General features: G+C 42.0%; 1 protein-coding gene and 2 long non-coding RNA genes across 8 annotated transcripts; 2 read left to right on the plus strand and 1 right to left on the minus strand.

The window, feature by feature from the left end:
* The first annotated feature begins 1,453 nt into the window (after positions 1-1,453).
* Positions 1,454-8,027, plus strand: LOC107272570. 4 transcript variants are annotated; one of them, XM_015749840.2, is made up of 26 exons: positions 1,454-1,511; positions 1,677-1,823; positions 1,903-2,031; positions 2,119-2,420; positions 2,496-2,673; positions 2,739-2,938; positions 3,012-3,153; positions 3,279-3,365; positions 3,427-3,546; positions 3,611-3,751; positions 3,820-3,954; positions 4,028-4,158; positions 4,222-4,420; positions 4,479-4,549; positions 4,641-4,857; positions 4,934-5,052; positions 5,122-5,305; positions 5,372-5,689; positions 5,758-5,879; positions 5,939-6,125; positions 6,199-6,537; positions 6,605-6,840; positions 6,914-6,986; positions 7,055-7,478; positions 7,547-7,673; positions 7,743-8,027. In XM_015749840.2, the coding sequence occupies exons 1-26, from the start codon at positions 1,454-1,456 to the stop codon at positions 7,932-7,934; spliced, it is 4,578 nt and encodes a 1,525-aa protein (XP_015605326.1). In that variant the 3' UTR covers positions 7,935-8,027. The 4 variants fall into 4 exon arrangements, with proteins under 4 accessions (XP_015605326.1, XP_015605327.1, XP_015605328.1 ...); XM_015749841.2 differs by having other exon boundaries at positions 3,442-3,546; XM_015749842.2 differs by lacking the exons at positions 2,739-2,938; positions 3,012-3,153.
* LOC107272571 lies at positions 1,503-2,174 on the minus strand. The gene is made up of 3 exons (XR_001538993.2): positions 2,062-2,174; positions 1,876-1,986; positions 1,503-1,716 (listed from the first exon to the last, which is right to left on the minus strand). It is a non-coding gene; the product is annotated as an uncharacterized LOC107272571 (long non-coding RNA).
* A 1,643-nt stretch (positions 8,028-9,670) lies between the features above and the next one.
* On the plus strand, positions 9,671-13,445 carry LOC112495056. 3 transcript variants are annotated; one of them, XR_003061224.1, is made up of 6 exons: positions 9,671-9,742; positions 10,144-10,274; positions 10,956-11,156; positions 11,306-11,517; positions 11,570-11,976; positions 12,112-13,445. It is a non-coding gene; the product is annotated as an uncharacterized LOC112495056 (long non-coding RNA). The 3 variants fall into 3 exon arrangements; XR_003061223.1 differs by having other exon boundaries at positions 11,570-13,445; XR_003061225.1 differs by lacking the exons at positions 9,671-9,742; positions 10,144-10,274 and adding an exon at positions 10,482-10,632 and having other exon boundaries at positions 11,570-13,445.
* The last annotated feature ends 1,931 nt before the right edge of the window (positions 13,446-15,376 follow it).

Below are 15,376 nucleotides of genomic sequence, written 5' to 3' on the forward strand. Positions count from 1 at the left end.
TAGTTTTTTACACGTAAGTGTGCTAGATCATATAATAGGAAAATATGTAGTGACTTATGTACTTGGCCTCAATAATCTGATATCAATACTTTTTATTAGAGGAATACACAGCACTCATGTACTTGGCGTAGTTTTTTACACGTAAGTGCTTTTTGGAGTTTAAATAGATTCTGCCCCAAAGCGGACTTTAGCACATATGTTGCAAGATTATCGATTATTGTCGCGTCATTTTTGCAATAATTAAATTAAAACTGAAAGATTAATCTGGCTCGAAATTTTTCGCTTTTTTGCAATTCACATCGAAATTTCCAGGTCGGATTATTTTTTCAGTTTCGAATTATTGCGAAAGTCTTATCAAAGTGATTGTAATCCTTGCAGAATGTGCGCTTAACTCCGCATTGGGGAAGATTCTATGTAGAAATCCTGTTATCTACCGGCAGAGATGAGAAGGGAGATTTACAACGCTACGGTTTTAGGCGATACCAAAAACATAGCGCTAAATCGGATCGGCGAGTCCGGAAGTAGGATTTTGTGATCGTCGCTTCCGTCAATAACGCATATCCCGTCGTAGCCAAGCTGAACGTGATCACGAACGAATATGTTATACCGAATTGCCCGGCAGAGGAGAGTACCCGACGGTGACCAGAGTTACCAGTTTCAGTTACATTTTATTCGCATGGTAACGAGAGGTCCGGAATGTCCTTAAAACCTTCCAAATATACCCTTTCGTCGTATAGATCGCAAAACAAAAAACCATAGGTAGATAATAAATCAATTGCTGGTAATGTAGTTTACGCTACATGAAGTTACATAGGTACATTATCAATCACAGTCAATGTTCAACACATGTCCAGATAGTTATTTGTCTAACCATCGATGGCAGCACTAGCCAAAAAACGTCATAATCATATAAGTATTCTAAATGGTTATAAACAATTGGACATGAAAAAATAAGCATTTATTTAAATACATGTAAGTATTTCATTTATTAGCTGCTACATTTTATTTTGTCCTAAACAATTATAATTATAACTTCTACGATTATTCTCCCACGACCTAGGCCTCGTTTACTGCATTTGTACTAATTAGTTGATAATATTTATTTGAATATTACAATGGCATCCTTACATAATACAATATAAAGGCATACGAGGTTCTTCCACTGCAAGATGAAGCATATAGAATGTTCAGATAATTTCAGACGACAGACATTACACAATGGTATCATTAGCAAAGTGAACACGTGACTAATTATAGGACAGGTAGATAGCAATCGATATATGGGTAGGTTTGTTGACGGATTAAAATACAATGGTGTATAACGATACCATCACGAATACAAAAGTATTATTTGACGATCCGTTGAAAATATATTTATTAAACAGGCGTATCGAATCCACCAAGAACTTATAAAGTACGAAGCAACTTGGTAGCGACTCTCAGTAATTCGAAAATGTTTCCGCTTCTACCACCGTCCGCCATTGCATTTCTCCTGCTCGTGTTCTGGATTGGTACAATAAAAACATTAATTCGACTGCACAGTGACGATTTCTCGATTTTTCAAAGCACCTCGTTCCGCTCTTCGTTCTTTTAATCTTTCTCCTTCTTCTTCGTCGCGTGCAGCTACCATCGGATGATAATGCATTTTAACGTAATTGCGCTATCTATCGGTGCAGAGTACTCCCGGATATGCGGAAGTTTGGACGTTACGACGATCTACCGTGGCAGAAGTGAGTTCCCGTTCAATTACACTAGCGTCGAGTGCCACTCCAGGACCGATGCACTGGGTTTGCCGTTTATTGCACCAAACGGTACCACATTCGGTAAAGTTCATAGTCATTTTATCACTGAGCCATTTTTATAAACTGTACGTACCCATTGCTATATTGCGTTATTTTTCAGAACCAGAAGTAGGCTTGGTGGTACCTAGTTGTCAGATCGGTTTAAGGCCAAACTGTCCATGGACTTCGCAAGGTTGGGAAATCACTGGTGGAATAGATTTGAATTTGCCGCCATTAAGATTGCAGTATGGTAAAGAAAATGTCCCTATGTTTTTCTTACCTTCTTATGGTAACCTTTACTTAGCCCTTTTCTCTCCATTGGCATGCATACTTTCAGAGACTGTACACGTTCATACGAACGGTGTACTTATGTCACAGCTGACACCACTTTTCTGGCCCCGCTTCAACTTCACTCTCAGAACTTCAACTCGTGGCATGGCTCGTGTTTTCCTTATGAACGAAGCTGACGTTAACACTGCTGATATGTACGTGATCGATATTATTCATAATATGTTGTACTTGGCACACCAGACCAGTAGTATTTTGAAGTGTGGTCGAGGACGTTTATATACCCATGAAGTGGATCTGGGACTAGGAATAGGAATAAGAAGATGTCACAGTATTGGCAATGTCTACATAGTAAGTCGTCAGAAACTTCTAGAAAGGATTTATTAGGGGACTTTATGAATATCTTGGGGAATTTCAACATTTCAGAGATGGTTGGCTGAGGAGAATGTCATGTTCAAGATGGATGTGAGTGGCGGGAAAATTCAACTTTTTCGAAATGTTTCAAGCACTCTACTCTTCAGCCAAGTGGATTCCAATCCATTGAGAGTTAAGTACATTGCAGTCAGTACTTCAGAAATCGAACGAGATTGGACCTTGCTTCTTGGTAATATAAATTGAGATAAATTATTAGCTAGATGAGGAAGAATGCTGGAGGAATTATCTTTGCAGATAATCGCGTATGGTCGCTTGTAGGAGTTAGTGGTATCTTGAAAAGTCCAATTTTAGCGAGCAGCGATGCACCAAGCATCTGCGTATCTTTTTTTGCTTATTTGGATTCCACGCCAGGTTCAAGGATTAAAGTTTCTGTACATCTTAGCAATGGCTCCGTTAAGACTATGGGTCAGATAATCAGCGCCACCTGGGAGAATGTACGTTATTAAATAACGAAGGGAAAACATGTGGTCTAATTAAAAAAATTTGTTGATTATATTCATTTGATAGAAACAATGGCTACTCCAACGACTCGTATTGGATTTATCAGATGAGAATGTTAATCAGGATCTTCAGATCTTGATAGAAGGTCTAAAGGGGAATCCATTTGCAGTGGTCTCCATACACGGCCTAATGGGATGCAATCCTGATGGTACAAATTACAGTATAAGAAAAAAGAAACATTTTCAATTTATCGCAGCAAAAGAAGCGCCTATTTTTCTTCTTAAAGATAATTAATACACTCGCTTATCACTAACGAGTTACCAATAATTTCAGATAACGAGGAGATAGCCGTAATCCAGGTACATCTTGATCGCAACCAACCATTCGTATGTAACGTACCGACATATGGAGAACAGAAAAGTAATTACAGAACGTACTTAATTGAAGTAATAGTAATTGTCAATATAGTCAAAAAATCAAGACCACATTTTTTTAGGATTATCAAAATCCTGTCGCAGCTGTTTCCACGGCGGACAATGTGACGCGTTGACTGGTCAGTGCACATGCCCACCAGGGTTCATAGGTGAAACCTGCGAAGAAGGTATGTCGGAAGTACCAACGTTACCTAACTAAATAAATATATTAAATAAAATACGTACGAAAAGGATGCGGCGAAAATGCATTTGGCCGTGATTGCCTGGGACAATGTTCAGGTCGTAAAGATGGATGCACTGGCTTAGTATTGTGTGCACCGATAGTAGGCTGCAATTGCGCAACAGGATACACAGGAACAGGGTGCGATCTTGGTATGTATATACGTGTTACACTCAGGTGTACCAAAAGCAAAAGCCTATAATTTCTTTCTTATTGGCAGAATGTGCACCTGGCTGGTACGGTCCTAACTGCGCGTTCGCGTGCGGCAGTTGCGACGAATTTTATTGCGACATCTTCACGGGCGTCTGTCCCGAGGGTTGCACCTCAGGACATTATCCACCACTCTGTAATCTGAGTAAGTGTCATTAATCGAAGATGAAGATAGTATGTTTCATTGGCATTATTTTTATTGAAATTATTAATAACAGCCTATACCTATTTACTGCAACCACCCACTATAAGCGACATCGGCGCCACCAGAGTAACGTTCACCTTTGAGGCGGGTGATAGCAATATGGCCGGATCTGGTAAACCAAGATTTTATCAAGTCCAATTAAAGGTACGTACTGTGTGTAACTTTTTTCATACCTTTATATCAAGTCATCGAGGATATTTTTATTAGGAAGTCAAGTCGACAATTTGGAAATCAAGGATTCCTGTACTGTTACCTGAACATCCGGTACACCGTATATCCGGCGTGGCTGAAGATTTACGTCCAGGTGTCAATTATTTATTAAGAATAATTCTTATAGATCGCGACGGTAATTTCTTTAGTAACGACACCCTCGTACCTTACGCCATGGTCACTACAACTTGTCAAGGTTGGTAACGATGAATGATCAATCGAATATTCGTGTAATGAAAAATCGATAATTGTAGTTCCCGTGAACCCGGTGTATGACGTCAAAGCTACCTGGAAGAAGCGATACGAGTTTGAAGTGGAGTGGGAGGTAGATATTTACTAATTCAATGTTACGTTATGATCTGTTCGTTAATGAGTAATATTAATGCAATAAAATTAATGCATTTTTAACCATCCAGTATGACCCCAATGACTATACTGCTTGTGAATTGATACACTATCGTGTCTATCTTCGCGAAGGATGGCGACGTTATCTCTACAATATCACAACTGAAAACAGTATTACAGTGCCAGATAGGAGTCCATTTTTCAAATATTCAGTGCAGGTGCAAGCAGTGACATCTCGCGGGTCGTCGATCGTATCCGAACCAGCTGTAGTGCGAACGGTTCAAGGAGGTAATTAATTCCTGTATCCAAAGCACAATGTTTATGATTGATCATCAATTTTACGTAGTTATTTTCCATGTTAAAGCGCCATCGCGAGTAACTCGATTAACTACAAGACAAATAAGTCCAACGGAGCTTCAAGTTGAATGGCGCGAACCCAGAGTCACTACCGGTAAAATTAAGAACTACATTGTAGAGTACGAGGTCAGTTTAATTTATTTAAATAATTCGTCTTACTGATTTGATTATTATTAATATCATATTTTTTAATAGTGTCTAAGGTACTTGGCATGTCCTGAGTTAACTTGTCAAGATTCCAAAAACAAGTTACAGACGTCACACCTGAACTTGAATTTGTCAGGACTTTATCCTCATGCTCAATACAGCATCAAAGTGGCTGCGGTCATAGTGGAGATGGGTCCATGGTCTAGGATAATAGCAGCAACGTCGTTTGCAGGTGAAATATATGTAAATTAGAGATTTTTATTTTTACCAAATTTTAAATCGTTATTTTTAAAAATAGCACCTGAAGCAGCGCCAGCACCTGCCGAACATCCAATACTTTCTCGAACCGCCAGCACCATTGAAGTGACCTGGAATCCTGTAGCTGATTGTAAACTTCTGCATGGGTTTCCATTGTACTATCATTATTGGCTCTTTATGAAGGAACAACCTGATGATGCGATACTGGTTGCCGAAGGGAACGTCACGCATCCTCCAGTTAATTTCACATCGTTACGACCCTACACTAATTATGTAGTTCAGGTTGAACAAGTTGTAACCGATGGACTTTATAATTCAAATTACAAACTTGAAATTCCTGTGAGAACACGAGGAACCGGTATGCTATTATTAATCGATCAATTATATTAACAAGATATCGATTGAATAATCTTGGATATTATACAGTTTCACCTATTGTAAGAGATTTACAAGCCGTGGATATAACTTCAAGTACTGTTACATTGATCTGGTCCTATCCCAAAGGAGTATCATTCGATGCTGTGAAACACTTCATTGTTGTGTTCATGGTAAGATAGTAAAAGTTATAAATATTTGATGACAGTAATTTCATTATCATAAATTACAGTGTGTACGTCTGCTTGCTTGTCGTGACTTTTTTTATAATTGTTCAAATAACGGAACTATCGAGATCAATGACACCAGGGTTCTATTGTCCGATCTGACACCCTATGCTAAATACGAGATTAAAGTTGCTGCATTTACTGGAGAAGTGGGAAATTTTGCATCTTTATCCATAAAAACTTTGACTTCTCGTAAGCTAGCCATTTTTAATATTATTTTATATATACTGACTGTTAATGTATATTGTGGTACTGTTAATCCTAGCTCCGCAAGTGGGACCAAGGCCAGATCCCGAACGTCCTCCGCAAAGCGGAAGTACGTGGCTCGCTGTATGGTGGTTACCGCCTTTGGAATGCGCGAAACAACATGGACCAATAATAGGTTATCGGCATAATATATTTAGGGACGATGATGAGTCATTAACATGGTCTGACGAGTCATTGACTTCTACCACTTTCACAAAGGATACCTGGGCTAACTTCACGGGATTAACGAGCTTTACGGGTTTTAAGGTAGTGGTAGCAATTGTTAATAATCAAACAGACATTACACCTTGGCAAGAAATTCGAGCATTCAATTTTAGTGTCTGGACGAGACCGGAAGGTACGATTTTTAATAAGCAAATACACATTTAATATGATTATTAGTGATTTTATAAATCGTGTGACAGTACCGGATGCTGTGAAGGAACTGATTGCATACAAACACGGAAATACATTGATTGGACTGAGATGGCGTCCCACCAGATATCTTCATGGTCCCATCGATTTCGTAAACATTCGTATCACCGCCGCTGGTCAACAAGTCATTAATCAACGTGCAAAAGTCATGAATTGTCTAGCTTGGATTAATCACATGTGTTACGAGATAACAGGACTGAAAGCAAACACTGCGTATAACATATCAGTAAATGTTGAACGATTCAATGACTTCCCTTTAATATGTAAAGAACAAAGGTAAGATAATATTTGATTTCCAGGTGCGACCATTTAGTAGCGTCGTGGGAGAGGAAGGACTGCCGGCGAATGTCACAGTGAAAACTGAAGAAGGAAGTAGGTTATACAGTGTCTAAAGAATTATGAAATTATTTTTTTTTTAATATTGTATAATTATTTGACAGTTCCTGACCCACCGTCATTCATAAGGTTGGTAAGGAAGACGGATAGGAGTTTCGTGATTGAATGGGGTCATCCGAACATGTCCAATGGAATTCTAAGGTCTTTCCGAATTCTAACGGATCACGTAGATTCGTACAATTCCGAAATGTGCTGCGACACCAGCATGTCAGCGGACGTTCAGGTACTTCGTGAGAATGCAACCTATGCTGCTCACATAAAAGGATTGAAACCGGCTTCGGAATATTTTATCACTTTGGTAGCAGTGACATACGTACCAAGTGAGCCAATTTCGATGACAATTTACACGCGGCCTGGAGTACCGGAATTGCAGGAGACACCACCCCATATAATTATGGACACTATAACGAATGTTACGGCGGAAGTCGTCCTGACGCCAGCATCGGACTTCAACGGCGGCCCAATCTGGTAAATAAAAGAACTTGTGAGTCAGTGGGATTTTAATTATTTTAAAAATGTGATGATTCTTTTTCTAGGGTATACTTTGTAATGGTCTGTGGATCCGGAGCTTATGATCATCACGATGATGACAGTGATCCAATATTGACGGAAGTGAAGGATGCAGTAAACAGGAAGGGCTTCGTAGCGATGACGTTGAATGATGTATGTACAATTTTTAATATGACAGAATCATGGCAGCAGGTACTTGTTCAATAATTTTTTATTGTTTAGGAAGAACTAGATGACACTCTAATAATTACTATTGGAAATGGCGAGGAGTCCCTTGGTCTGTACGGATTTATTCGAAATCAGCCTTTACGTCCAAATACAACTTACACCATAGTTCAGGTAGTAATGTCGGAATATATGGATTCGCGAAGTTTCGGCATGGTGGAAAGTGAACCGTTTGTAACCAAACCTTAATTATAATTAAAATATTACGATTTTTAGTACGTTACTTTTTCAACGATACAATGTACATATGCGGGTACAGTCAAATAAAGACATTTAAAATGACGTTAGACTTTTCGTAGCTACCAAAAAAAAAAAATAAGTTGCAATACGGTACCAGCTAGAGAAGAACCAGAAAGGGTAAAAGGGGAACAGGAAAGAAATTCTAGCGAGTACGAAAACGTCGGAGACAGCGACGGCGTTGGCGTCGGCAGTCGTGGCTTTTCGTAAAACCAAGTCAGTACCATAGATCACAAAATGCGTCTGCGGGATAGGAGGGTCGGTTCACATGAGAATCGAGACGACTGCGAACGAACGAACGAATGAACGACGACGACGACGACGACGACGACGACGGTCGCGTCGTGTCGTGTCGAGTGAGAAGAGCGAAATGGCTCTCGGCCGCCGCCACCAGACAAAGAAGCCTGTCACACCAATGATGGACGCCTTCATGAACGACCCTACGGAGCCTCGTACATCACTTTTATTACTCCCATCCTCATTTTCATATTTCATATTTACATTTCTAGACCGCTATAAATCAGAAAATTTATGGGTAATTAGGCCTTTGTATAGACCCTGGGGGACGGCTTATCGAACGTTAGAGTCCGCGTAACGAGAGGGGTAGCTCTACGGGGATGCTACCCTCTATCGCCTGTATAAGGGAAATGACAATACCTATCTGATGCCGTCGCGATCTCGTTTGATTATCCTTTCATTTCACGCCCGCAGCTACCATCCACTTCATCCACCTCATTCATTTCGTCCGTTTCATCTCCTTCTTCTCAGGGCTCTTCGACATTCATTCGCTGATGCTTGCCACCCTGTTATAATTCTAAAAAAAAAACCGGGAGTGATAAATAAAGTCCTAACAGATTTTAAAGACTGTTTATTATCTTCTGCTTTGAAAATGGCGAAATATCTTTTCGGTAGCTCGGCATCTGAGTTAGAAGTCGTCGAGCGTATTACGGCGCCATAAAACTTTGCGGTAATATTTAATAGTGCGTTTAATGGTGCACGCAGGTGCGAGCACGGCGCGTTCTACTCCGCTTCGCCACGACGATGTTTCCTAAGTACTTGTTAATGACGGTGTACTACGAGGAAATGAGGAAGTTCATCGTTTTCATTGAATATTTAGGCGTTTAGTTACCGACAGCTGCCGCGGGTGGCGCCACTGTACAATTCTTTTGCTATTCGCATCAAGAACGACAAAAATGCTTTTTCCTCGGGCGTAACAATTCGGTACTCATAATCCACTTTATGACTTACATTCAACATGGTGACTTCCCGAGTGGCGAGATGCTGCGACGTAGTTTAATTTTTTACAAGGAAGATGGCGACAACGACGCTCGACGGCGCTCTCAAGCCGTTAGTTCGGTTCATATCTTAATGAGCCCTTGTCGTTTAAACTTTGCTCACTCCACTCGGGCGGCGCGCAAATCAGCCCCGAGATCCTCCTTAAACCCTTTAATTAGTAGCCATAAATTATGGCAATATAGGTTGATAATGCCTTTTGTGGTTAATTTATGTTTCCAACTGTTCTAACCCGGCGTCGCCGTATTTCGGGAAAGCTACTGGTACGTCGTGAGCGATTTTCCTAGCACAACCTGATTTAACCTAACTTCACTTTTGCTACTATGGTATAAGAGCAAAAGTAACCAAAGTGCGTGTCTTCGATAAATTATCATTGAATATTTTTACGATGCAGTTTCAACCTCAATCTGTTCTACTATCTGAACCAGTTGGTAAAACCTCGATAACACTATCAGGTTCATCCTCAGGTGTGTAACGTTCAAGTGCGTGAACAATTTGTACCTAAGGAGTGACCGTAATATGCGTATACTTACTTTAGTACCCACCTGTTGCACTAACCCAGTTTCTTAGGTGCACCAGAAACTTTTAAGTTGCTGGAAATGAATTGTCTTAAATCCCGGGATCGCCGTGCTGACTCTCTATGCACAATTAAAATAGTTCTATCAAAAAGAAATGGATAGGTAATTGTTACTTCGTGTCAAAAATTACTATCACGAATAATACATATATTCGAATTAGTCAAACTCCATGCGATTACAACCATGTCATATGCCATGAATTTCATTGATATTGATTTTTTCATTTAGTTTGTTATATAAGGTAATAAATTCGAAGGGATAATTTTTTTAAATATTTATTTTCTTCCTAGATAAATACGCAGTTATTGGATCGAGACGGATCGATATTGTTGAACAGGATTAAGTATCCTCAGAATACGATCTTTGATCCTGATCATAAATCTCTGGTGAGACAAGGATCACGATTTCGTATTCGTGGTAGGTGAGTTGGTTTGGTTTTCGTATCATTCTTGTTCAAGAGCTTGAACCTGAACCCGCTAGATGGCAGGAGGGTGCGCGATTTTAAAAACTTTTCACTTTCATCACCCATTCTTATTACAAGTGACTTTCAGCTCGTTATAAGACATCAATAAATAATCAAGTGAAGATCTTAATTAATAAATCATATCAATTCAACTAAATCAGACAATACAATATACAACACTTAAAGAAGATTAATAATCAATGAATATTTGAATATAAATTCGAATTTTTAAATTTCAAAAATCGACTTCAACCTGTATGGAGATTACAGTCATACGTTAATTTGTAGTATATAATATTGAAACATCTGGGTTTAGGTGAGCATTATTTATATATATATACTTATACTATAGGCATATACATATCTACATAAAGCGAGAGGTAAATAGAGAGAGAGAGAGAGACAAAGGGAGTGAGACTGGACGCAGCGCGACGCGTCATTGCGTGCACGTGCATTGATACCGATATTTATGTCCGCCAGTTAATCATGTCAAAGTTTGATTTGTCGTTGGCTTTTATGGAGGGGAATTAAAACGTTCATTTTGCCACAGACACTCGCCAACAGTGCCGCCTAGGCATGAGTTATTTTCCAGCTAGGAAACCTTTTTGCAAAATTAGCGCCGTCCGCTTTGTTTTCCAGGTATTCAATTCGCAGCCAGTCGCCGTAAGCAGAACAATTGAGTACCGGCCATAAGTTTACGTCGCACCGTTACCCGCTTTCGTCGTGGCTCCTTGAAAATAAAGAAGACAAAAACCACAAGCGGCGAACGTCAAAACTGAAGTGATATTTTCCGCAAGTCATTATGACGGGACACTCTTTCCCAAGAAAGCATCAGGGCAGGTTCGTATCCAAGACCTGGCTATCTCACTGGGACGCAAGAAGGGTCTTTGACGAAAGGCTCACGTACCAGCACTATCATTAGTTGAACGAGTAATATACATAAAGCTTTATCGCACGCCGCTGCAGAAACTTTGCTGATTGTATTGCAGAACGATAACCATCCCTGAGCGTTCCGCCAATCCCAGAAGAGACTCTGATCTATCGTCGTCCGTTCAGTGGGCTTTGCTTGGCTACTACCACCCTCTGTAGTACCCGTTTCTATGCCAAAGGCCTATAGGCAGTCGACCACCCTCTTCAGGGATGTCTCGCAAGCCAACCTCTATCTATAATTTCATAGGAAGCCGATACAGGGGGTAGATAGGTAAGGTAGATATTCGTTTTCTTGGACCGTTAGTCCTTTTCTCTTTTTTTAGTTTTGATGTCGATTCTGACCACGTGGCCCTGTTAACCATATCGAGGTCATCGAAGGATAGTAACTGACCTTCTACCCGGAGATGACGATCAGCAAGTTCAAGACGAGCAGATCTTGGGTTCCCTTTGTCGTTCGGATTCAATCAGGATCCCAACCCTCGGAGCCCGAAAGGTTCTTCATCGCTTGAGGTTAGCTTGCAGTAGGAGTTACGGAAACTTGACTCCTTGGAGAAAGACGCACAGCCGCCGTGAACGTACCTGAAGCAGTACAGTGCTAATTAATTGACGTGTCTAAGCTTTGTAGACGAGACGTCAGGTACCTTGCTAAGCCTGGACGCCAGAGGGCTTGCGTTTGCGAGTGCTCCTTAGCGAAAGGCCTTTGTCGTTAATTCCATAGGAATCAGCCAAGGTATAGTTGCTCCTCGTCTTATGCTTGAACTCGGAATCGATCCCTTCCATCTCGGATGAGGAATAAACCAAGGGACCCAGCGCTATCTAGTCTATGAGCCACGTCAACTGTAACATAACCTATAATCACTTACAGATCTTATGACCCTGTCATCCATCGGCAGGAAGGCTCTGACTTTTCAAGCAAGACAGTCGGAGTGGCAAGTTTTCATGGCATCCATGTAAAAAGAAAGTTTACGTTTCCGGGAAGTGAACGTGCGGCTGAGCAATGGTCCCTGGTGGCACGACAGACGTCCGTCAAGGTGCCCGTGTTCCTGGGCAGACATTGAAGTATTAGTTCCAAGAGAAACGGCGTCGTGGAAGGAAAGAGAAGGGACAAAGGAAGGACGTAACAAGAGGATACGAAGATCTAAGAGGCAGGACCAGTCTTGACAAGGACAGCTGATCCGTGAGTGGAGCAAGCGAAGCGACCGGGAGCGAGATAACCAAGGACTCGGATGAAAGGAAGCGAAGAAGAAGGTTTTAATGTCGAGAATGAGAATATGGGAAAGAGAATCGAATGGCAGGGAAGAGCGAATGGAGGCTGACGAGGTTCGGTCTCCTTTCTCACCCTTGGGACCGGTCGGCAGCCGGCATCAGCCCAGGTCCGCGCTTCTATCACGTCGGCGGGCGGACAGCTCCGAGGCGATTTGTCTTTCATTTCGGGCTAATTTATTGCACTCGGGCAACTCTAGCGCTATTCTCGACTCTGCACCATTCAACCACGCCCCACCCAACTAATGTCCCACATAAAACTTGGTATCAGCGATCCTCAAACGGGGATTTACAATCCCTTCAAGCGCCGCTGTCACTATAAATTCTCTTGGGCGACGTCGATATATCTCCTGCGCGAATACTTCTGTCCCTAATGGATACCCCTGCTGCCGGTGATCCTACTGCCAACTGGTCGATCCTGCGTACGAATCGCGAGCACCTTCCTTTTCAGATATCGAAGTAAAACCAAGATTGCTTCAGCTAATGATGCCCTTGTAGCTTAACCGTACCTTTGTAACTCGGCCATACCTTATGCGAGCATTGGCAGCCTACACGTGCTCGACGCCTACCCCTTTTGCTTCTGTTTAGCCTCATTTTTGGTAACCAATAATCTTTCTGCTATTATTTTCTCATTTTATATCTCCACGAATTTCATTGCTGTAACGCGTACGTAATATCAATGCGTTATAAACGGATGAAACTATACACTACGTTGTACAGGAAGAATTCTTTAAACGGACTTTTTTTTCATAGACTGTACATATTACACGTGTCTAATTGCTGTGTTATGTCCTCATGCGTTACTCCGACCTGCTAGGAAATAGACAACGCAACTTGCGAGGAATTAGCAGGGGAAACACGAGCAGCCAAGACCAGCTTAAAGCGTTGAATCATAACGAGGACTTATGCCGAAAGCCTCGACAAGAAGCCTTGGGCTCTTCGGGGTGGCTTGTCGGTAGTAGGTAGGGGGTGTGGGAGAGGGGGATTGTAGATGGAGCTCAAGGTGAAGCTGGAAGGTGGCTGAGAAGCCCTACAGGCATTAGAACACTCCTCCATATTCATGCGAATGTTGTTCGGTCATTTTAAAAATCCGAGAATTTCAAGTACCATTCTAACTTCGTGAAAATTCGGATGTCTTCAAATTTAAAAAAAAAATTTCAATCGTGACTGATTCCCAGTTGAATCTGAAGTGTCTAAATTAAAAAAAAATTCCTTTACCCAATACGAAATCTACAGTGATTATGCTCAGATAAACCAAATCTAATGGTAACTATGTATCCAAACGAAGAAGACCATTGCTACCGGTGTAAGGGGGTAACATTAGCTTAACAACCTTGGTCCTTTATGGATTTTAATACGCACCAGTCCGCGCAAGGATAATTGGTCCGATGCCGTTAACGTTCCATTAGAAGGCATCTTATTGGCCTTAAGGCGTTATTAGGCGATAATTAGAGCACGAGCTTCCACTCTTATTAAGAGTATACCGCGGACGCCTTCCCCATTATCGTATACAGGGCCGGGATAACAACCTTGGACCCCGGGCTAATGCACTTTTTAAGTCCAGCAGAAAACATAACAGCAGGCGGAAGCGAATTGCGATAATTGCAACGCATCCGAGCGGCCGTTCCGATTCTTTCGATTTCCCTAAAGCCCAGGGCAAAGCAAAAGAATTGATCCACAGTTTTTCTAGCCGGGTTTCGTGGTGCATCAGGTCGTCCCGAATGCACACGGGTGCAGAAACAGCAAAGTTCATCCCCAGTCCCGGTAATATTGGGCAATGGCTAACGAACCGTGCATTCTCTCTCTCCCTCTCTTCTTCCCCCACCAACCTCCCTCCTCACCCACGGTTTCATCCCTTGACACCCCGTGTTGCCCGCCTAACAATTATTAACCTGATTGTAATTGCACCTGACCATATAGGCGGAATAACGCAGGAGAGTCCAGATCGCTTCGTAGGGAGGCTGTGCGGACCCGGCACGGTTGAATATAGCGGAGCACAGTCCAGCAGCGGTGCCGCACGGCGTTCACGGAACTCGCGGCGCGTTTAATCCTGGCAAAGAGCGGAGCGGAGCGCCGCCGGTTTCGGGATTTGGGAATCGGGATTCGAGGGCGCTCATGTACAACAAATCAATTCGTTCTCTCCAGATAGGCCCGGCGTTGGCCTCTCTACGTTTCACTCTCTTCCTCTCTATCGTTCCGTATAGTCTATGCCTGCGAACAGTCATTGCCCGTGCGGCCTTTATACAAGGTACCCGTGGCGCACCAAGCCTGCTATTGCACGCGTCGCTGTTTTACTAAACGGTTAATTGCATTGCCAATAACAGATAATGCAACAATCAATGATTTAGGGGTAGGTATAGTACGCAATGATGTTTATACCTCTCGGCTACTACTCCCTCTAATTTAAACAGTCCCAGCAGGCTCCGCGCAGATTATCCTAACAATAATTGCCCGTGAACGCTGACCGACGCCACCGCCGGCGTCGTGCCCCGTGTAACGGTTGACTTTTTTTTTATTTTCGAAATTACTAAAGAAAACAAATTTTTTGGTTTGACCAAAGAAAATTGCTTTGAGATTTACGGTGTAACGCTCAAAGATGCCATTAGGCTCACCTCCTCGCTATCTATTTCCGGCGCTGCTGTTGCCGTAACAATAAATTTATACGGCAGACACAAAAGTCCCTAGACCGATAGGATCTAGGGGATTTAATTAACTGGAAAAAATACTGCAGAGACGACCGTTTCGATTGTTCTCTCGTGAACGCGTTAATTGTACTTTCGCACTCGCTTAAGACGGTTGGAATAAGGATGTGGATGTAGAAGGGCGGGGGGGAGGGGGGGGACGACGACGATAGTTAGCGTCGCGAC

This window comes from Cephus cinctus, unplaced genomic scaffold, assembly GCF_000341935.2.
Source record: "Cephus cinctus unplaced genomic scaffold, Ccin1 Ccin1_scaffold1184, whole genome shotgun sequence".
NCBI lineage: Eukaryota > Metazoa > Arthropoda > Insecta > Hymenoptera > Cephidae > Cephus > Cephus cinctus.